This window comes from Oryx dammah, unplaced genomic scaffold (assembly GCF_014754425.2).
Source record: "Oryx dammah isolate SB20612 unplaced genomic scaffold, SCBI_Odam_1.1 HiC_scaffold_29, whole genome shotgun sequence".
Taxonomy (NCBI): domain Eukaryota; kingdom Metazoa; phylum Chordata; class Mammalia; order Artiodactyla; family Bovidae; genus Oryx; species Oryx dammah.
Window position 1 is genome coordinate 37,477,878 of NW_024070213.1, and position 23,954 is coordinate 37,501,831.

The window sequence follows — 23,954 nt, forward strand, 5'->3', positions numbered from 1 at the left end:
GACTATTTGTTTAGATACTTGAAATATTATTTTATTCCTTCAGGGTCTTAAGGTTTTGATTTATATAAAATTCAGTCCCTACTTAGTTTTCCTAATTGTCATGACAAATTAGGTGGTTTAGAACTAAACCCTTAGCCTATTCTCTTTAGTTGTCATAAAGTCCCCATCAGTTCAGTTTAGTCGCTCATCATGTCCACCTATTTGTGACCCCATGGACTGCAGCACGCCAGGCTTCCCTGTCCGTTATTAACTCCCGGAGCTTATTCAAATCATGTCCATCAAGTCAGTAATGCCATCCAACCATCTCATCCTCTCTTGTCCCCTTCTCCTCCTGCCTTCAATCTTTGCCAGCATCAGGGTCTTTTCCAGTGAGTCAGTTCTTCCCGTCAGGTGGCCAAAGTATTGGAGTTTCAGCTTCAGCATCAGTCCTTCCAATTAATATTTAGAAATCATTTCCTTTAGGATTGACTGGTTTGATCTCCTTGCAGTCCAAGAGACTGTCAAGAGTCTTCTCCAATACCACAGTTCAAAAGCATCAGTTCTTTGCCGCCCAGCTTTCTTTACAGTCCCAACTCTCACATCCATACATGACTACTGGAAAAACCATGGCTTTGACTAGACAGACCTTTGTTGGAAAAGTAATGTCTCTGCTTTTTAACATGCTATCTTGATTGGTCATAGCTTTTCTTCCAAAGAGCAAGCGTCTTTTAATTCCATGGCTGCAGTCACCATCTGCAATGATTTTGGAGCTCAAAAAAATAAAGTCTGTCACTGTTTCCATTGTTTCCTCATCTATTTGCCATGATGTGATGGGACCAGATGCCATGGTCTTCATTTTTTGAATGTTGAGTTTTAAGCCAGCTTTTTCACTCTTCTCTTTCACTTTCATCAAGAGGCTCTTTAGTTCCTTTTCACTTTCTGCCATAAGGGACATCATTGGAATTAATGCTCATTTCTAGGGACATATAGGCTAATGCCAAATTCTCTTAAAATTACACTTCCTCTAGGAATAAAAAAAATTGCAAAACAGAACTAACATGTCAAAGTTACTTCAGCCCTGCAAAATATATTAAAATATACAAGTAAGTATTGCAAACTTTTTTTTTTTTTATGGAGCAAGTCAAGAAAATGAGCCATGAACTCAACATATTCTGTTTGAAAACTACTCACTTTTTTAAATTCTAAAGTTCAGTTAGCTTGGAGAATATATATATTTTATTTTGTTCAGTTTTAGCCTGGAGCTAAACCACATTGTTGTTCAATCACTAAGTCGTGTCCAACTCTTTGGGACCCCACGGACTGCAGCACTCCAGGCTTCCCTGTCTTTCATTATTTCCTGGAGTTTGTTCAAACTCATGTCCATTGAGTCCATGATACCATCCAACCATCTCATCCTCTGTCACCCTCTTCTCCTCCTGCCCTCAATCATTTCCAGCATCATGGTCTTTTCCAATGAACAGCTCTTTGCATCAGATGGGCAAACTATTGGAACTACAGCTTCAGCATTAATCCTTCCAATGAATATTCAGGGTTGATTTCCTTTTAGGACTGACTGTTTCTCCTCCAATCTGACACTTCTCTTCAGTGGCTCTGTTTTTCATTCTTTCTGCATGACTTACAGGAGCTTAGTTCCATAACCAGAGATTGAACCTGTACCACAGCAGTGAAAGAGCTGAGTCCTAACCACTGGACAGCCAGGAAATTCCCTCAGTTCCTAATTCTGTTTTGTGATATAGAAAGAAGAAATTGTTGTTATTACAAAAAGATACAATGATTGAGCAATATCAATTCAGGCTTTCCACTAATATCTGCAAAAGTTTCTTGTAAGACATTTAAAAATACACTACCTTCCTCTTGTATACTTTAAACAGTTGGACCATAGAAATTACATCTCTTGGATTGTAGACTTCATAATAGGTTAATAGTCTTTTAACTATCCTGAAGGTTTATGAATACCTGCTAGTTCTGATTCTTTTATTTCACTTTCAAATATATAAATAGTTAAGAAATGAATTATTTTTTATGTGCTGCTTTTTAAAAGAAATTCCTGAAGTGACTGTTGTCTTATTTCCTTCCACTATCAAAATCTCCAACTTCCAGTAGAAAGGAGATGGTATTATTACTAAAGAATATTTGGTAGTTTTAAAATTTACTCTATTTGATTTATTGTATAGTTATTTTCCATCATATGTATCTTTTCAGCCATCAGTTCTTTCCTTTAAAAAAAATAGCAAAAATAACAATTTGGTTTGTAACTAATAGTGCCTTGGAAACAGCATGAAAAAATCATTTTCTAAGAGATGCGGTATTTTTCTTCTCATATGAAAACAGAGAAAACCTCCTTGATGTTCTGTTCCTTGCTGATTCATATGCACTGACATGAACTCTCTGTGCTCCTGTCTTGCTCTGAAAGCTTCGTACTCACTCTGTAAAGGGAGCCCAATTATCTAGTATATGTGAACTCCAGTCTGTAACAGAGAATTAAAAGATATGTCATTTATGATCATCACATTTTTTTAATGGAACCATTAGATTATAGGTGAATCATATCTGACTAAATTGTCAGACTGTTTTTGTTATTTTTTAAAAAAGGTAACACTCAATGGAATAATACTAAATGGAACACTAAATGAATAGTCAGAACAGTAATTTTATTAGCACTTCTTTTCCTTCTCTGAGATTGATGTACTGGTATACATCTCTTCTTGTTCTTTCTCTTTTAAAGATATTTATTGCCCTATATTTTTTTCTGGTAATTTTTCATTTGTTCCCTCATCATTGATTAGTTCAACTGAGATTCTGTACTTGAGATTTCATAATCCTCAGTTTTATATGTACAGCTCCAACATTCAAATTGGTTTACCACCTAAGAACTACTTTTTATCTCTGTATCCCTTGATCAAAGAATTTGAGAATAACATAATATTAATATCCTATAAATATTCGATCGGTTGTTGGTCTGTTTGAAAATTATGTATTTTTATATTCAAATTGAACTCCTAATTTTAAGCAACAGTTTTCTATGATTGATTCAGGAAAAAAAAAAAAAAAGAAGGAGTTTGTTTATTAAGAGGTTATTTGGTTGAGAGAAACAGTTCAGTTTCCAGAATTAAAGCCTAAAACCATGACATAGAACTGGTCTTCTGAGGAAATTCTGGTGCTACTGCCCTCCCCCCAAGTGGTAAAGAAGACTGCGATTGCTTCTGCTTTCCTATTATGCCATTTGTGTATCACTAAAACCATTTCACAACCTCTGCTTTGAAAACGCAAAGTCTGCCACCACTTTCACCAGCAGGGAAGATTCCACATCAGTATTGGTCATTAAGTCCAAGTAGCTGCACTGCAGCCTGGACCAACTAGGAAGCCTCCTTTTTCCTCCAGGGTCCACTCACAAGTAGAGGCTTTCAGGCCACTTCATAAATAGATCAAAACAAGATTCCCAAGCTTTAGAATATATATATATATACACACACACGTGTATTACCTTCAAGCGTCCTATCTAGCTCTGTGCTGCTCTTTTAGTGGCAGAAGGTACAGTAAGTTATCTTTAACTTTGAAGAAGCTGTCCTGATATGCTGAAGATCACTGGACTCTCAGAAACTTCACTGAGGTATAGCTCTTATATTTTTGTTTGATGTATCTCTCACCATACTGCACTCGTATTAGACTCGCAGGTATTTTTTACATACCTGTTCTTTACGAAGAATCTTGAGTAGTATTATTGTAGGTCCTAGAGACATATATCATCAGTGCAGTTATCCTGTGTAATAGTGAGACAGCAATGGTCTTAGAGAAGTAAGTATACTGTGGTTCAGAGCCAAATAATGTATATAAGCCTAAGATAAAATGAATTATTGCCCTACCTGTCATATGAAAAATAGCTATGGTAGGTGTTTCTGTGTCTGTTGTAATAGAGGGGGAAAAGCATTTTCCAGGTTATACTTGTATACGTGGTGCTGAGTTCTGGTAGAGAATGCATGTCTGCTATAGCAGCTTTGTAGAAATAACTATCTGATTAGGCTTTAGTCATTTATATCTTCCACCAGTTCTAACTGTATACTCTGTATGTGTTAAGGGCCCAGCTGCCCTAGATAGGAAGCAGATTCAGATTAAAAGTCCACTCATCATTTAATTCCCACTAGCATCCTTTCTGACCACTAGTCCACAATGGTATTCTAGGCCCCCAGTTTTAGTTCTCATTCAGAGCAATTGGAGAAGGCAGTGGCACCCCACTCCAGTACTCTTGCCTGGAAAATCCCATGGACAGAGGAGCCTGGTAAGCTGCAGTCCATGGAGTCGCGAAGAGTCGGACACAACTGAGTGACTTCACTTTCACTTTTCACTGTCATGCATTGGAGAAGGAAATGGCAACCCACTCCAGTGTTCTTGCCTAGAAAATCCCAGGGACGGGGGAGCCTGGTGGGCTGCCGTCTATTGGGTCGCATAGAGTCGGATACGACTGAAGCAACTTAGCAGCAGCAGCAGCAGCAGCAGCAGAGCAATTAGATTAGATAGTAGTACCCAAAAGACCACGCATTTCCCTTTCTTCAATGCAGTTGCCTTTATGAAGAAGGCCAAGCTGAAAGTTTACAGTGTACACCTACAAAATATATCTTCAAGGACTTGCATTCAAAAAACTTCACTCAAAAAACTCTGGGTCTGTGAATTGACTTATGACGAGAAATTGGAAAAGACATTACAAATTTTTGTTGCAGTGGCTCAAGTCAGACCTCTTTCAGTAAATCTAGATACCTTAATCATTTTATTAATTTGGAAATTTTTTTTTTTTGTATCCCTCTCTGTTTGATCCATACAGATCATCTGATCAGGTAGCCAGAGCTAATGATCACTGCAGGCCAAAGCATTTTAATTCAGCCCTTCTAATAATCAGAGTAACCATTTCCTCCTGCCCCTTCTGGTTATGTGCTACTGGCTGAGGTCTTCCACCTCCACATCGCATGGTCTAGGTTGAAAGCAGTGGTACCCATCACCTCTTATAGAAGACAATGCTCGTCACTAATGCTGGCTTCTCCCTCCCCGGGAACAGGGTTAAGGAGTAGCTCATGGCTGTGGTGGCTGTGTTTCTTGCCTTGAACTGAGAATTGTAGCATCATTAGGCTTTTTTCAAAGCCGTTCTGTGGAATGAGAAGCAACTAACTTCTTGCTTGAATTTTTCATACACTGGATCTCCCAAAGTCTTGCCTTCATTTGTCACTTCAAGTGACTGTAATTAATAACTTGTTTCCTTGCTACTGTGGGCTATGGGCTGCCAGACTTTTTTTTTTCCCTTCAGAAAATTAGCTGGAGTTTTGGAGCCATCAACCCTTATAGCATCATATAACCATTCATAGATCTTTTTGATTTTCCTAGCGATGTATTGCCTTCAACTGCTTCTAGTAGCCATTTAATAACAACCAGGGTTCTTATTTTAAGTAGAAGAAAACTGCCTCCAGCCTGTTAAGCAGCAGAAGTTTTCTTAAAAGGATATTGAGTAGTTGACCAAGTTGTTGAGAGCTGGAGAACCAGGGTCAAGGTAAAGCTTCCAGAAACAATACCGAAAACGACACTACCAGACTTGCTTAAAGATGAGTCCCTTTTTGTTGCCACATTCTCATCAGGCACATCTCATCAGTGGGAACCCATTGCTTAATTTAGTCATTGCAATACTCAACAGTTGCTACTGTAGGCTATGGGCTGCCAGACATTTTTTTTTTTTTCTTCAGAAAATTAACTAGATTTTTGGAGCCATCAACCCTTATAGCATCAGCTAACCATTCATAGATCTTTTTTCTTTTCCTAGGGATGTATTGCCTTCAACTGCTTCTAGTAGCCATTTAATAACAACCAGGGTTCTTATTTTAAGTACAAAAAAACTGCCTCCAGCCTGTTAAGCAGCAGAAGTTTTAATAAAAGGATATTGAGAATGAATGATTCTTATCCTTATGAGCAAATGGGTGCTATACAGAGCCCCTTCCCCTAATTGCTCACTTCTGAATCGAAATCTTTCACAGTTGACTCTGATTATCAGAGCCTTCGGGGTAGGGCAGGCTAGATAACTAAATTTTCTGGGTTTTACCTAAGGGAGTCATACTTCATAAGACTAGAAATTCATCAAACATAGGAAAGGTATCAAAAACCAGAGAACATTACAAATGGTCACTACATATTTGGGGAAATTTTTCCAAGTTGCTATGGTTATAGTAGAAATATTTTTCCAGCTTTTTAGTCTCTTGGCTAATTCTAAAACTGATCCTTTGAAGTCAAACTAGATGGGTTTCATTCTTACTAAAACAGAACATTAGCAATTGCCAGGTTCATCAGATGTCTTGTAGAAAGTTTGTCACCTGGCCACTACCACTTCATTCTTTTTCAGTAGTCTGAAGTTTCTACAGTTATGTATGTGACACTGTTCAGAAGATATGCAATACTTTGGATAGATAAAGTTTTTGTTTCCATGTACTTATGCTAAATACCAATAATTTTAGAAGGTATAAAGAGATTTTTTTTAATTTTTTTAAGTTTTAGTGATTAAACTTGTCTTTGAATTAACCAACAGTTTCACTCTCTGGTAATTCTGGGACATTTTTGTTTGCATTAGTTATAGAACTTCTTTTCCTAGAGTGATGGCCACAAAGGTTACTAAAGAGAGCTCGATTGACTTGTCTTTCTACTGAATTCTCCGGGATTGAGTTAATTGCCTCTGTGTCCTTCGCACCATCTTTGTTCTCTGTATTTACTTCACACTCTGACAAGTGGGTCTCTTTCTTCTATCTTCCTTTCCATTTTCTTGCAATCAAACCTGTTATCCATGGCTTCTGGATATTTTTTTCAACTCTGATTAAAGTGTAACACTGAAGAAAATGGTGAGAAACTGAGCAGCAAAGTACTGTTTATCAAACTAAGTAACATATTCTAAGCCTGAAGAAGGAGATCCTTCAGTTCTATAATATGTAATAAATATATAGGTTTTGTTGTGTCTCTTTTGACTGGTCCTTGTTTCTTCTATCATTGTTTGAGCTTCTGGGTTGTTACAGAAGATTATGTTCAAAACATGGCTGCCAGTCAGAACATTCTTATACTAGTAAGTCTGAAAGTTAGATCACTCCAATTTGAGTTTTTTCTGAATGTTGTTTTCCAGTATAGATGACTTTCTGAACATTTGACTTGAAGTACAGTATTTGGGATAAATCCTATATCTGGCATTCAGTGTACATTGGAATTGATTCATTAAGTAATCCCAATATTCCTGTCCTGTCACCATGGTTTTTCATGTTTTTTGCATGTATAATGTGATTATTACCTTGTACCAGGAACATATAAATCATAGTTTCTTTGCCACTTTATAAGAATTTTAATGTCTGCTTTTTATTCATCTGTGGGGACATTTGGCATATGAAATAACTTTGTTGCTTCATTTTTCCTTTATAGTTTAGAGTGCTTATTCATTTAAGATTTGGTGTGACTATAATATATTCAACACTTCGCTTTTGTCCTCTATTTATTCCATTCCTGTGGTTCACATTTTCCTTTTCTTATGTATCATGTGTTGAAAATGAAAATATCTTGTCTAGGGTGGAGCTTAGCCATGGGACTAAACAAACATGCTCTCCTTCTGCACTTTGTTGATTTTAGTGGTTAAATTACTAAAAATCCTGTAATAATTAAAAAAAAGCTTTACATCTACCTTTTTTCATTGAGTCCTTTCACAGTACAGATCCCTTCCTTTCACAGCTCTTACCCAAAATACAACTTGTTTGCTCATACTTCTTATATATTTAAGACTCCCACAGCAGTAGTCAAGAGATTAGTGAAAGTAGCATCAATAGGCGAGATACTAACTCACTAAATTTAGTGAAAGAAACTAAACCACTTGAACTGAGTTTCCAAAACTCAGAAGAAATTTATGATGGGCATGCTCTTCTCATGTCAGGGGTAGAAGTACTGAAAACCCAAAACATGTAAACACTGGAAGTTTCTGATTTTATCATATCTCTGACATCTTGTTGGCCAAAGCAAGTCATATGGCCAAGCCCATAGTCAAATACTATAAAGTACATTTCACCCATCATGAGGCCAAGCATGTTGCGCAGTCAAATTCAACACTGATGGCTTGGAAAAATTCTTTTTCTCATGGAGGTGGAGGGAAATAGTGGATGAATATTTGCCAAATAATAATTCGATGTACCACACTACCCAATCTCTAGGTTAGCTGTACTCTTTCAAAGTATACTCCATCATATCACCATGCTGCTTTATTTTCTTCTTAGTGCACATTATCTGAAATTATCTTATTAATGTTCATTCAATCAAGCAATATTATCAAATACTTAATAGGTACCAGGCAGTACTCAAGTACTAAGGATACATCAGTAAATAGATAAAAACTCATTATCTATCTCCCCTGATAAAATATAAGCTCTGAGAAAGAAAAGACTTTGTCTATTTCATGTTCTCAGTGTCTAGAATAAGCCTAACACATAGCAGATGTTCAATAAAATTTCATTTCATGCATGTATATTATCATATGTGAAACAGATCGCCAGTCCAGGTTCAATGCATGCGACAGGGTGCTCAGGGCTGGTGCATTGGGATGACCCTGAGGGATGGGATGGGGCGGGAGATTGGAGGGGGGATCAGGATCGGGAACAAATGTACACTCATGGCTGATTCATGTATGGCAGAACCACTATAATATTGTAAAGTAATTAGCCTCTAATTAAAATAATTAAAAAATCTTGTTTCATGAATGCCATTAAACATGTATGTAATCTAACTTCATTTCTCAGATTTCATGCATATAAGACAATTTTGGGGATGTTTTTATAGTTAGCCTTGTGAATTTAAGATACTCCAATTTTTCTGCTGAGAAAAGGATCTGTGCTTAGTATATTTGTAAGTCCAGAGTTTATACCTCAAAGCAACTGAAAACCAATCCTTGAATGTAGTAGTCTCACCAGGGTAAAACCACCTTGAGAGACTTCTTAAGGAATGGACCCCATTGGCTAAGTATATATTTAATTCCCTTCCAAACAGGAACAGCATTAAAGATAATACAAAGGGATTTTTTACATGGAGTATGTTATACTCAATATCTCATGAGAATTATGTTCACTGTAGATACTTTATCGTCTTTGCTTCAGGGCCTTACTGAAAATAGTTTTAATGGTAAAGAATTTGCCCTTTCTTGTTAGGCTCGTATATGGCAAGCACACAGCATGTGTTGAAGGGCGAAATTAGTTGATACTGATATCAAGTTTTGAGTCATGCTGCTCATTTACTTTGGTCTTTTAAAGTTCTGTTTCAAGAACTTTGTCTCAGATTATGTACATATGGTACCAAACCAAGCAAAAACTCAACAAGAGAATATCAGAATAGATCTGCTCATAGAAATCTGAACTGCATAATTCAACAGTTATCACAGGAATGTTTACAACCCCCATCTCTGAAGCTTTAGTTGTTTTATTTTAACAGTCAACATATTAATGTCTAATAGTATATATGCTGTGGCCAATCTCACATTCAAATGAAACCAGTCATAGCAATTCTCATTTATATTTTAGGTCTTTAAACATTTTCATGCACTCAGCTTTGAAATAGTATTAGATGCCCTTAATATAATCATTCAAGAGCTACCACCGTTTGCTAAAGAATATACTATTATCCAATTATAGTAGTTCATAGTAAAGTCTTAAGTGATCATTAACTATTTATATAGAATTAGTGATATAGCACTGTTGAAAAAATGAGAAGTAAGGTTTTACACAGTTGTATACCTGGGGTCGCACAGAGTCGGACATGACTGAAGTGATTTAGCAGCAGCAGCATCATACCAAGAAAATCTTACCTTTATACTATAAGCAAGATAAATTGCCACACATGTGACAGTGCTGTAAGGGAAATGGAACAGGTGGAGCTGTAGAAGCCCATTAGATAGAGAGTTAAGGAAATCCTCATGGATCAGAGAAGCCTTCCTAGGTTCATTGCCGAAGCTTAAACTTCAAGAATTACTTGTCTCTCCGTATGTCCAACACATAGGGAAGACTATCCTTGGAGTATATCCAGATTCTGACCATCACTACTATGGTCACCACTGTCTAAGCCACTAAGTCTTCTGCCTGGAATTCTACAAAAGCCTCCTACTTGGTATCTTTACTTCTACTGTTGCGCTCCAAAGTCTGCTCTTAACACAGTAGGTGGAGTCATTTTTTGAAACTTAAGTCATATTAGTCACTTCTCTGCACAAAACCTTGAAACAGCTTCAGTTCAGTTCAGTTGCTCAGTCATGTCCGACTCTTTGCGACTCAATGGGCTGCAGCACGCCAGGCTTCCCTGGCCATCACAAACTCCCAGAGCTTGCTCAAACTCATGTCCATCTAGTCAGTGATGCCATCCAACCATCCAGTGATGCCATCTCATTCTCTATTGTTCCTTTCTCCTGCCTTCGAACTTTCTTGGCATTAGGGTCTTTTCCATTGAGTCAATTCTTCACATCAGGTGGCCAAAGTATTGGAGCTTCAGCTTCAGCATCAGTCCTTCCAATGCACATTCAGGACTGATTTCCTTTAGGATTGACTGATTTGATAACCTTGCAGTCCAAGGGACTCATGAGTTTTCTCCAGCACCACAGTTCAAAAGCATCAATTCTTCTGCGCTTAGTTTTCTTTACAGTCCAACTCTCACATCCATACATGACTACTGGAAAAACCATAGCTTTGACTCGATGGACCATTGTTTTCAAAGTAATGTCTCTGCTTTTTAATATGCTGTCTGGGTTGGTCATAGCTGTTCTTCCAAAGAACAAATGTCTTTTAATTTCATGGCTGAAGTCACCATCTGCAGTGAATTTGAAGCCCCCAAAAATAATGTCTGTCACTGTTTTCATTGTTTCCCTGTTTATATGCCCTGAGGTTATGGGACCGGATGCCATTATCTTAATTTTCTGAATGTTGAGTTTTACGCCAACTTTTTCACTCTCTGTTCTTTCATTTTCATCAGAGGCTCTTTGCTTCCTTTTCGCTTTCTGCCGTAAGGGTGGTGTCATCTGTGTCTGAGGTTCTTGATATTTCTCCTGGCAATCTTGATTCCAGCTTGTGATTCATCCAGCCTGGCATTTCACATGACATACTCTGCATATAAGTTAAATAAGCAGGGTAACAATATACAGCCTTGATGTACTGTTTTCCCAATTGGAAACAGTGTTGTTCCATGTCCAGTTCTAACTGTTGCTTCTTGACCTGCATGCAGATTTCTCAGGAGGCAGGTCAAGTGGTCTGGTAGTCCCATCTCTTGAAGAATTTTCCATGGTTTGTTGTGATCCACATAGTCGAAGGTTTTGGCATAGTCAGTGAAGCAGAAGTAGATGTTTTTCTCAAACTCTTTTGCTTTTTCTATGATCCAGTGGATGTTGGCAGTTTAATTTCTGGTTCGTCTATGTTTTCTAAATCCATCTAAAACATCTGGAAGTTCATGGTTCGCGTACTATAGGAGCCTGGCTTGGCAAATTTTGAGCATTACTTTGCTAGTGTGTGAGATGAGTACAATTGTACAGTAGTTTGAGCATTCTTTGGCATTGCCTTTCTTTGGGATTGGAATGAAAACTGACCTTTTCCAGTCCTGTGGCCATAGCTGAGTTTTCCAAATTTGCTGGCATATTGAGTGCAGCACTTTAATAGCATCATCTTTTAGGACTTGAAATAGCTCAGCTGGAATTTCATCACCTTCACTAGCTTTGTTTGTAGAGATGCTTCCTAAGGCCCACTTGACTTCACATTCCAGGATGTCTGGCTCTAGGTGAGTGATCACACCATCATGGTTATCTGGGTCATGAAGATCTTTTTTGTACAGTTCTTCTGTGTATTCTTGCCACCTCTTCTTAATATCTTCTGCTTCTATTAGGTCCGTACCATTTCTGTCCTTTATTGTGCCCATCTTTGCATGAAATGTTCCCTTGGTATCTCTAATTTTCTTGAAGAGATCTCTAGTCTTTCCTGTTCATTTTTTTTCCTGTATTTGTTTGCATTGATCACTGAGGAAGGCTTTCTTATCCCTCCTTGCTATTCTTTGGAACTCTGCATTCAAATGGATATATCTTTCCTTGTCTCTTTTGCCTTTAGCTTCTCTTTTTTTTTCAGCTATTAGTAAAGCCTCCTTGTACAACCATTTTGCCTTTTTGAGTTTCTTTTTCTTGGGGATTGTCTTGATCACAGCCTCACGTACAGTGTCACAAAACTCCATCCATAGTTCTTCAAGCACTCTATCAAATCTAATTCCTCGAATCTATTTGTCACTTCCACTGTATAATCATAAGGGATTTGATTTAGATCATACCTGAGTGGTCTTAGTAGTTTTCCCTACTTTCTTCAATTTGAGTCTGAATTCAGCAATAAGGAGTTCATGATCTGAGCCACAGTCAGCTCCCAGTCTTGTTTTTGCTGACTGTATAGAGCCTCTGAATCTTTGGCTGCAAAGAATATAATCAGTCTGATTTCAATATTGACCATCTGGTGATGTCCATGTGTAGAGTTATTTCTTGTGTTGTTGGAAGAGGGTGTTTGCTGTGACCAGTGTGTTCTCTTGTCAAAACTCTGTTAGCCTTTGCTCTGCTTCATTTTGTTCTCCAAGGTAAAATTTTCCATCTCATTCTAAAAGTCAGTCGTTGCAACATCATATATGATCCTTGTGACCTGGTCCCCTGTTTCTTTTCTTATCTCTTAAGAACACCAAACAGAACAGAGAAATATTACAACTTTCTCATAGGTTTTTGCTATCATCTAATACTGCATTCAGTATTTTTGAATTGTTACTAAATTGAACCCATGGGTGAAATTGAAAACTGAGAATCTTGATTTTAGTAAGTACAGTTAACTATGCATTGTTTCAGATTTGACCCACATATCATTTTGAGGCATCTTTTTCAGCTATGACAGCCATTAAAACCAAGTACAAAAATATATGATATCTAGAGCCAGATTGCTGTATTGCAGTATACTAAACCAATATTTTCAAGTATAGTGAAACATTGTTCAATTGTATGAATCTCACTTTTTAAAAAATTGTGTATTTCATATTATGCATAATATGTTAGTAAAAATACAATATATGTTCATAATTAATAAAAAACATTACTTGGTGGTAAAGTGTTTCTATTTTAGATCACTGGTTTTCTCCACACTCATGTCTAAGACAAGATTCCCATAAAAACTTTTTTAACTAGGTAGTGTAGTGAGAAAACCACTTTCATGCTTTTGTTGAGAAAGTTAGCTATTCAGTTTGTTCTCTCATTTTAAATTGGAAGAGAATATTTGACAGGGAGAAACAAGATGGAAAGAGATGTAACAAAGATGTCACAATTCATTTGTGCCACCGTTATTTTAGTGCTATATTTAAAGTTATTTTAAAATATACTTTGCTCCCTAAGAGCTTCAGTGTAAAAAAAAAAGAATATTTGTTACATTTGTTTATTTTATTGCTTTAATGTTGATAGGAAAGCTAGGAGCTTAAGGAAGAGTAGCATTTCAGAAAATAGCTAGATTGCTTGTGGAGTAGTCCAGAATGAAATTTTTTTTTTTTTGAGGTATAATTGATGGACAAAATTATGTTTCAGGTATCCAGCATAGTGATTCAGAATTCTAAGTTATATTCCTTTTATGTGTATGTGTGTGTCAGTTACTCAGTTGTGTCCGACTCTTTGTAATCCAGGGACTGTAGCCCGCTAATATGGAGTATTGAGTAGAGTTCCTTGTGGTATAAAGCAAGTTTGTATTAGTTAATCTATTTTATATGTAGTAGTGTGCATATGTCAATCCCAGTTTCCCAGTTAATCCCTCTGCCTCTTATCCTCTGGTAACCATGACTTGGTTTTGTACATCCATGACTTTACTTCTATTTTGTAAATAAGTTCATTGTACCCTTCGCAGGTGGCACTTGTGGTAAAGAACCCACTTGCCAATGCAAGAGAAGTGAAAAACGTGGGTTTGATCCCTAGGTCAGGAAAATCCCCTGGAGAAGGGTATGGCAACCCACTCCAGTATTCTTGCCTGGAGAATCTATGGACAGAGGAGCCTGGTGGGCTACAGCCCATAGGGTTGCAAAGAATCGGATACAACTGAAGCAACTTAGCACCCATGTTTTAGGTTCCATGTATAAGCAATAATAGATGATATATGCCTTTCTGTGTCTGACTGACTTCACTGAGTATGACAATCTCTAGGTCCATCCATGTTGCTACAAATGGCATTATTTTGTTCTTTTTTTTGTTTTTTGGCTGGGTAAATTCCATTGTATATGTATACCACATTTTCTTTATCCATTCCTCTGTTGATGGACATTTAGATTTCTTCCATGTCCTGGCTATTGTAAATAGTACTGCAGTGAACTTTGGGGTGCATTATCTTTTTGAATTACGGTTTTCTCCAGGTATATACCCAGAAGTTGGATTGCTAAGTTATATGGTAGTTCTAGTTTAATTTTGTTTTTTTTAATCTTTAAAAAAATTGTTTTAATTGAAGAATAATTGCTTTACAGAATTTTGTTGTTTTCTGTCAAACTTCAACATGAATCAGCCATAGATACACATATATGCCCTCCCTTTTGAACCTCCCTCTCATCTCCTGCCCGTTACCACCCCTCTAGATTGATACAGAGCCCCTGTTTGAGTTTCCTGAGCCATACAGCAAATTCCCGTTGGCTATCTATTTTACGTATGGTAATGTAAGTTTTCATGTTACTCTTTCCATACATCTCACTCTCTCCTTACCTCTCCCCATGTCCATAAGTCTATTCTCTATGCCTTTTTCTCCATTGCTGCCCTGTAAATAAATTCTTCAGTACCATTTTTCTAGATTTCCGTATTTGTGTGCTAGAATACAATATTTATCTTTCTCTTTCTGACTTATTTTAGTTTTTTAAGGAACCTCTTAGGTTGTGTTTTAAAGAACTGTTCTCCATAGCGGCTATACTAGTTTACATTCCCACCAAAAGGTGTAGGAGACTTCTCTTTTCTCCCCACCCTGTCCAGCATTTATTGTTTGTAGTTTTTTTGATGATGGCTGTTCTGAGCAGTGTGAGATGATACCTCATTGTATGTAGTTTCAATTTGCATTTCTCTAATAATTAGTAATATTGAGCATCTTTTCATGTGCTTTTTAGCCATCTGTAGTCTTCTTTGCAGAAATGTATATTTAGAACGTCTTTTTTTTTAATTTATTTATTCTAATTGGAGGCTGATTACTTTACAATATTGTATTGGTTTTGCCATACATCAACATGAATCTGCCACAGGTGTTCCCCATCCTGAACACCTCCCACTGCCCCGCCCCCCCACCATCTCCCTCCCTGTACCATCCCTCTGGGTCCTCCTCCATTTTTCGATTGGGTTATTTTTATTATTATTATTATATATTAAGCTATATGAGCTGTTTGTATATTTTGAAGATTAAACCCTTGTAGTTGCTCATTTTTTACAAATATTTTCTCCTATACTAAGGGATGTCTTTTTGTTTATAGTTTTGTTGCACAAGAACTTTTAAGTTTAAATAGATCCCACTTGTTTACTTTTGTTTCATTAGGAGGTGGGTCAAAAAAAAAAAAATAAAGATCGTGTTGCTATCAAAGAGTTGTTTATATCAAAGAGTGTTCTGCCTATGTTTTCCTCTAAGAGTTTTATTGTGTCTAGACTTACAATTAAGTACTTAATCCATTTTGAATTTAGTTTTGTATATGTTGTTAGGAAGTGTTCTAATTTCATTCCATTACATGTAGCCATGTGGTTTTCCCAGCACCACTTATAGAAGAGACTGTCTTTTCTCCATTGTATGTTCTTGCCATCTTTGTCATAGATTCGGTGACGACAGGTGTATGGTTTTATCTCTGGGCCTTCTATTCTGTTCCATTGAGCTATAGTTCTGTTTTTGTGCCAGTATACTGTCTTGATTATTGTAGCTTTATCATATAGTCTTATGTCAGGGAGCCCTGATTACTTCAGCTCTTCTTTTCGTTTTCAAAGTCACTTTGGCTATTTGGGGTCTTTTCTGTTTCTGTACAAATGTCTTTCTTTGTCTGGCTTATTTCATTTAGCATAATGTTTTCAAGTCCATCCATGCTATTGCAAATGAAATAACTTCTAAAGTGATAAACTATAGTTTACTTTTCTAGAAAACAGGATTGAGGTAGAACTCATGAGTAAATTCATCAATAAATTAAATACCATATTTATATGATGCACAAGTAATATAAAATTTGCCCTTATTTTCAAGGGCTTATGAGATGATCTGTCAAAAGATATATTTAAAAATTAATGCATTATATGAGGCAGTACAGGATTGTTGTAATACTTAACTCTGCCTGTCATTGCTCTGAGCCTTCAGAAAAAGGACCATCAGGAAAGAGTGAAATGTAACAGAAAAGACTATTAGAGACTAGTTCTTCGTCTAACCTTATAGAACTGTGACCAACAGTACCAGTTCCCCATATAATATAAAATCTCCCCTTCTTCCTACTAATAGAATGCCAAGGTTATTTAAGGTAGCACTTTAATGATTTGTGACAAACACACAACTCTTCAAATTCCTCTACAAGCCTTGAATGGCCATGTAACCTAATTCTAGGCACTGTGGTGCCAAAGGGAGTCTATTGTGTGAGAGTTTTAAGAGAGCTATTGTTTTCCTGGTAAAAAGGGACAGACCCCTTTGGCAAGTGTGTGTTTTGCACATCCTTCCTCTTTTTTTTCCCCCACGTAGAGCATAGGCTAATGCCTGAAGGTGCAATTGACATCTTATAACCAAAGGGAAAAATATATATGCTGAAGATAGACAGCATAATAAAAAGCAGAGATATTAATTTACCAAAAAGGTCCATATAGTCAAAGCTATGGTTTTTCCAGTAGTCACATATGGATATGAGAGTTGGACTATAAAGAAAGCTGAGCACTGAAGAATTGATGCTTTTGAACTGTGGTGTTGGAGAAGATCCTTGAGAGTCCCTTGGACTGCAAGGAGATCCAGCCAGTCCATCCTAAATGAAATCAGTCCTGAGTATTCATTGGAAGGACTGATGCTGAAGCTGAAGCTGCAATACTTTGGCCACCTGATGTGAAGAACTGACTCATTGGAAAAGACCCTGATGCTGGGAAAGAGTGAAGGCAAGAGGAGAAGGGGACGACAGAGGATGATAGTTGAATGGCACCCTTGACTCGATGGATATGAGTTTGAGCAAGAGTTGGTGATAGACAGGGAAGCCTGGTGTGCTGCAGTCCATGGAGTTGCAAAGAGTCAGACATGACTGAATGACTGAACTGAACTGAAGATAGGTGTGGAGAAAAATAGTCTGGTTTCTGGACTCTTTACCAGCTCTGCCCTGTAATACCCCCAGGCCTTGATGCATTAAATAATAAATTCTTGTTTAAGCCACTGTTTTTCATTTGTCTGTTGCACACAGTCTGAAGGACAAAAAAGAATGTTTGAGTTTAGAGTAAGTAAAAAAGTGAAAGAAAAAAAGCATCAAGTCACAGTTAAATTACTAATATGAGAGTACAGTGAAGAGACTGAAGGCCACTAAAATGAAGTTTATATTGACTCACTATATTTAAATAGACAAATTTCCTTAACTAGTTTAGGAAAATTTTTAAAATTATTTTCTTTGTTATCATTTATGAATTATCAGAAAAAACTTGGCATTCTTCTGTCCATTTTTCTTAAATGAAGGCAGAATTCCATAGGTCCCTATATGTAAAAGTATTCAATAGTCCATCAGTCAGCTGTAGACTTCTTCGAGCCTTCCCCGTTAAAGACCTTAAACTGTCATGAAGGATAAGCTATTTCAGTAATTTTTCATGTTTTTCCAACAAGTTTACACCACAGAAATGCTCTACTTAGACATCAACTTGTCATCTGAACTGGACATTGTTTGTCAGCAGCGTTGTGATGAAGGGCCACTTCCTGTAAAGGATTGACACATCCAGCATTATTTCAAAGAAATCATATTGCTTGTTTTCTTAGCTGCAATCCAGTAATCTCTGATTTAAACAAAGGACAAGGAAAATTCTCAAAAGTAGCAAAATATATAAGGTAGTGTGTATAGCTTCAGAGAAGGCAATGGCAGCACACTCCAGTACTCTTGCCTGGAAAATCCATGGACAGAGTAGCCTGGTAGGCTGCAGTCCACGGGGTCGCTAAGAGTTGGACACCACTGAGTGACATCACTTTCACTTTTTATTTTCATGCATTGGAGAAGGAAATGGCAACCCACTCCAGTGTTCTTGCCTGGAGAATCCCAGGGACGGGGGAGCCTGGTGGGCTGCCATCTATGGGGTCGCACAGAGTCGGACACGACTGAAGCGACTTAGCGGCAACAGCAGCAGAGTATAGCTTAATTGTATTCAAACTGAAAAATGGCAATCTCTTTAAGGAGAAAAGTTTAAAATCATGTAGTTTAATAAAAGTAGTTAGCATTCAGTGCATCTCTGGTGAGAAGGAACTAGTAGAGTTTCATGTAGAGAAAGTGGGAGTCACTGAAATCCCTCTTTTTCTGATCCCCTTGGGAGGAGGGAAAGAATGAACAGGTGCAGCCATATACTGAAGAACATTTCCTCTGCTTTCATGGCTGAAATTCATGTATTCTAAATCTCGTAGCATGTTTTGAACTAGGGTATAAATTGCAAAATTTGATTGTGATTTAAAAGTACCTGAATTCTTACTATGAGTAAGGTTATTATGAAAAGAATTGGTGTTGAAAATGTCACTTTAGGTATTGAAAAGATTATTGATTGATGAGTTCTATTATGTATATACATTCAGTATCAGCCATAATATGTTGAAATCTCTTACAACTATGTTCCTTATACTTCTCTGAGAACTTTGAATTGCCAGCTAGTAGGTTGAGGAAGAAAAGGTGTACAACTGAGAAGAAAGAATAATCAAAAAACCACCCTGGATCAATTGCTTCTTTACTACAAGGAAATAAAATATTTCCTAGGAAAAGAAATAAATTATATAATCATGAAATATTTTCATGTCTTCTGTAAGGTTTTTTCCCCACAGGAAAGTTTTGAGCCAGTTATTAAACTGTATGTGATGAAATGCTTATGTCACTTAAAAGATTCTTATGCATATCTTTCATTCATCGTTTATAGGTCAAGAAAAATTACTGTCTGGCCAGTAACTGACAAATGAAGTTTGCCAGAAAAACAGCTCCTCTGTAGCTATAACTTAATCGGCAGAGATCATTTTGGAGTTGCCATTTCTGTTTTAGAAACTTGCAAGGTGACAAATGGGTAATAGTACCGTGTATGTTATTTAGTCGCTCAGTCATGTCCTACTCTTTGCAACCCTATGGAGTGTAGCCCACCAGGCTCCTCTGTCCATGGAACTTTTCAGGCAAGAATACACAGCGGGTTGCCATTTCCTACTCCAGGAGACCCTCCTAGACCAGGGATCAAACCCACATCTCCTGCTTTGGCAGATGAGTTCTTTACCACTGTGCCATCAGTTCAGTTCAGTCGCTCAGTGTGTCCGACTCTTTGCGACCCCGTGAATTGCAGCACGCCAGGCCTCCCTGTCCATCACCAACTCCCGGAGTTCACTCAAACTCATGTCCATCAAGTCGGTGATGCCATCCAGCCATCTCATCCTTTGTCGTCCCCTTCTCCTCCTGTCCCCAATCCTTCCCAGCATCAGAGTCTTTTCCAATGAGTCAACTCTTCGCATGAGGTGGCCAGAGTACTGGAGTTTCAGCTTTAGCATCATTCCTTTCAAAGTACACCCAGGACTGATCTCCTTCAGAATGGACTGGTTGGATCTCCTTGAAGTCCAAGGGACTCTCAAGAGTCTTCTCCAACACCAGAGTTCAAAAGCATCAATTCTTCAGCGCTCAGCTTTCTTCATAGTCCAACTCTCATATCCATACATGACCACTGGAAAAACCATAGCCTTGACTAGACGGACCTTTGTTGGCAAAGTGATGTCTCTGCTTTTCAATATGCTGTCTAGGTTGGTCATAACTTTCCTTCCCGGGAGTAAGTGTCTTTTAATTTCATGGCTGCAGTCACCATCTGCAGTGATTTTGGAGCCCCCCAAAATAAAGTCTGACACTGTTTCCACTGTTTCTCCATCTATTTCCCATGAAGTGATGGGACCATAGGACAACTTAAATTACAGGCATCATAACTGGGAAAAGCTGCTTCAGTGTTACTGAAAATAAGAAGTGGTACTCATTGCAGCATCTGCTAATGGGCTTCTTTCCCCATTTTATCTTTAAAGAAAAAAGATGACATTTGGCTTAATTATTCAGCAAGGATCAAGAGTCTTTGATTTTCTTATCCACGTATTTAGTTTTTCTAGATTTCTTTGCTTAAAGAATTGTTACTGAATCAGATGATCTGGGATGTGGGAAACGCTAATGGAGCACTGAACTTTATATACCAGATTATGGAAAAGAATGCATTTTTGTGCCCTGCAGTGAAGTGCCATTTTATTGGCTTCTTCATATAACAACACAGCTGATGGAAGCATGGCCTTGGAAGAGTTATTCTGGGAAGCGAACACGATAGCAACTCAGAGAATTGCCATTCTATCTTCCCACAGTGAAAAATGAAATGAATCAAAGCATCTGTAAAGCATAAACCAAAGTGATTATTCATTTCTTTCCTTGTTTAAGAAACATGCTGCACACTCCTGCTGCAGTCCTCGCCTCCAACCCCAATGCCAGTAATTGCAGATTCAGATTTACCACAACAGAGTCTGACCCAGGGCTATACCCAAAGAGCAACCACATCCAAGACACATAAGGAAAGCCAAAAATAATGAAAGGCTCTATATCTGAAAAGATTCTTATTTAAGATCTCAGGTGAGCCTATAGAATTATGGACCCAGGCAATCAGACGTCAATCAGACATGCAGTTTCTTTTCATTTGCCTTGTATTTCTTGAAGTCCTACCAAGAAGTGCTCCAACGGAGAGCAAACAGAGATGACTGCTTAAACAGCACCTTTGCTCCACAGGAAAATTTTCTTTAGGTAAATAGTCTTCAAGACTTATATAGATTTCACTGTGCATAAATATGTAATAAGGCTAAAACCAAAAGGCAAATCAATGATTAAACATATTTCTGAAGGCAGAGAAAATTAACTAAATCATATTTGTATCTGATAATCACATATTAATTAAATTATCTCTTTGGTGTTTGGTGCTGGTGTGATATACAGCACCTATATATCTGCACAGTTCTTTGGTTACAAGCAATACAACTGAATCAGGCTAACTTTGGAATAAGGGAGTTTGTTGAAAGGGTATCCAAAGCTTGGAGAATTGTTGAAAGGCTGTACCTTAGACTTAGAAATGGGCAAAAGAAACAAGTCATCTTTGGAAATTCAGAGGCAACAACATTAACAGTGGTGTCACAACTTAAGAAAAGCAAACTGGAGACAAAACTAACTATATTCTGTGTGTGTATGTGTGTGTGTGTAAATTCGAGGAAGCATCTGACTGGATTAGTTTGGCTTACATACCAGCCCTCTGGCTAGTTAAAGGCAAGATTCCTTATTACAGACCATCAGACTGTACCCCATTGGGAAGAATTAACACTCAAATGAAATCTCTCAGAGGTTAAAAGACCACCAAAAAAGACTTTTTAGCAAACGGTATACATAAGTATATTAAATCCACCAGTAGTCTTGTATAAAAGAATAAGTAGCTAGGTATTATCCAAATGAAAATATTTAGCCACCATGGGTTGAATCTTGAAGTCTGAGAGGATGAAGTTGGTGTTTAGACCGGAAACAGAAAAAATGGTTTCTGTGAAAGCTTGTCATGCTTCTTAACAAATTTTCTAATTCCATTCACAAAATTAGACTTTGATAACTAGTTGGATAATGACTTGTTTCATAAATCTATTGAACCTGTTTGATGTGCATAATTCTTTGGATAATGTGAAGAAAGATGAGGTAATTATTTTTCACCCCAGACGAACACAACATGCAGACTGCCTGTCTTGTGAGGTCTACCTTAGGACATGGGCTGGGAAGAAAGCCTCAGTATGTCTAAAAGGGAAGGGATTCTTGATTTCTACCACCTGTCTTCTACCAGGTTTTCTCCTTCCGAGGTCTTTCTCATCTTAGTAAATGGCAGTCACTCAAACCAAAATACTGGGAGTCTTCCTCTTTCCCCAGTTCACATAGATTTCCAAGACTTCAAAATAATGCAGATTTCCTCAAGTTTTCAGCTCCTCTCCATCTCTCCTCTCTAATCCCAGCTGATGGCGTCTTCAGCAGGCCAGATATGCTGCAGTGTCTCCCCCATCTCCACAGCTGTGTCGTCAGACCAGGCCTGCTTCTGTTCCTTTGCCCCTTTCCTCGCTGCACCGTATTGTCCATCCAGCGTCCCAGATCTGTCTTCTCAAAGCGTAAATCTGATCATCACGTTATAACACTTGAAATCTTCCAAAGGTCTCCTAAATGTTATCTTTTCAGAAAGACCATCCCTTAGCCATTCTAGCTAAAATCACTCCATACATTCTTCTCCACACCTGCCATGCCTCATCCCCTGCACCCCTACCCAGGACTTATTCTTTTTCTCTTAGCACTTAAGACTAACTGAAATGATCCTACTGTTTTAAATGGTCCTGTTTCCCCTAAAGAATAATGATGTGCTTTAAAAGAAAAAAAGCCAAATGTTCCAGTAGATACCCTATTTTTCAGGCATTCAGTAAATTTTTGCTGAATAAATGAGTGATGGTCACAGCAGGGACTGAGCCAGCAGTGATTCCTCTTACTGAAGTAGTTGTTCTATTCAGTAAGGTCTGAGAAAAACCCATACTTATTTTGCTAACTTTGTTTTACGAAGGGTGCCTTCAATGTGTCTGCATCTCATATGTCAATTTTATGTTGGAAAAAAAAAGGGTGCTGTGGTCCCTTCCTGTCATTTTCTGCTGCAATCAGTCTTCTGTCTCCACTGAGCCATGAGCATTACTTGTTACTGGCAGATGAATATGCTTTTTGGCCATGAGAAAATAATAAAGGTTCTTAGTTCTATGGCATTCTAAGATTTTTCATACTGTTTTCAGTGCAGTTGCCTCCATTCTTTAATTTTATGGAAATAGCTTTGAATGGCATTAAAAATACATGTGTTTGTGACTAGATGGATTTCAGTACTTAACATCTTGTGTCAATCTTGTTTCTTAAATCCCACTGCCAACCGCTGTGGCCTGGTTGGACCACCCATATTTGAGTTTCTGTGATGCATTCTTTTATGAATAGGGCCTTTTTTCCCTATTGGATTTTCCTGCCTATCGACAGATGACTGTTTCCTACTTGCAAGGGAAAAGATACTACACTGGCCGAATTTATACTCCCGGATCAATTTGAATTTCTTGTCAGATTTTTTTTCTTTCCCTAATGTGATTTCCTTAAATCAGTAGAAATAATATTCTCTAAAGCTCTAGAATCTGATTTCAAAGAGGAAGAAGTATAATCCAGAATAACAGCAGAAGGAATGTAAATATAGAGAACTCAGAATTAACCCCAGTTCCTCCCCATTTTCTGCATTCCCTTTTTCAATGCCCTTGGCTCTATCAAACCAGATGTATTTTCTGAGGCCAGCTAGCTGTCTAGCACTCTAAAAGATAGTGTGGGATAAAGCAGGGGTTTGCCAAACATGATCAGCTTGCTGCCTATTCTTAATAAAGTTTTATTGGAACATAGCTACGTCCATTTGTTTGCATATTATCTATGGCTGTTTGTGTGATACAAGAGCAGAGGTGAATAATTATGACTGAGACATATGGCCTGAAAAGCCTGAAATATTTACTGTCTAGACTTCTGCAAAAAATATTTGCCAGCCCCTGGTATATAAAGAGGCAATTCCCTGGTGGTCCAGTTACCCCCATTCTCATAGAGTTTATGAACTGATTGAATTGGTTGTTATCACATGGAGTAATTGGCAAACAATAAATGACAAATTGAGTGAT

The 23,954-nt window shown here is 37.7% G+C and overlaps 1 protein-coding gene across 4 annotated transcripts in view; it reads left to right on the forward strand.

Moving 5' to 3' along the window:
• Positions 1 to 23,954, forward strand: part of CCDC91 (coiled-coil domain containing 91) — a 400,877-nt gene that overhangs the window by 339,553 nt on the left and 37,370 nt on the right. The window contains exon 13 of one of the 4 annotated variants that reach the window (XM_040234620.1): positions 5,496 to 5,552. The exons of the other annotated variants lie outside the window; for them this stretch is intronic. Within the exon in view, the coding sequence (XP_040090554.1) occupies positions 5,496 to 5,537 (42 nt within the window). The 3' untranslated portion in view covers positions 5,538 to 5,552. Of the gene's footprint in view, positions 1 to 5,495; positions 5,553 to 23,954 lie in introns of those variants that run through there. 4 annotated transcript variants of the gene reach the window in all.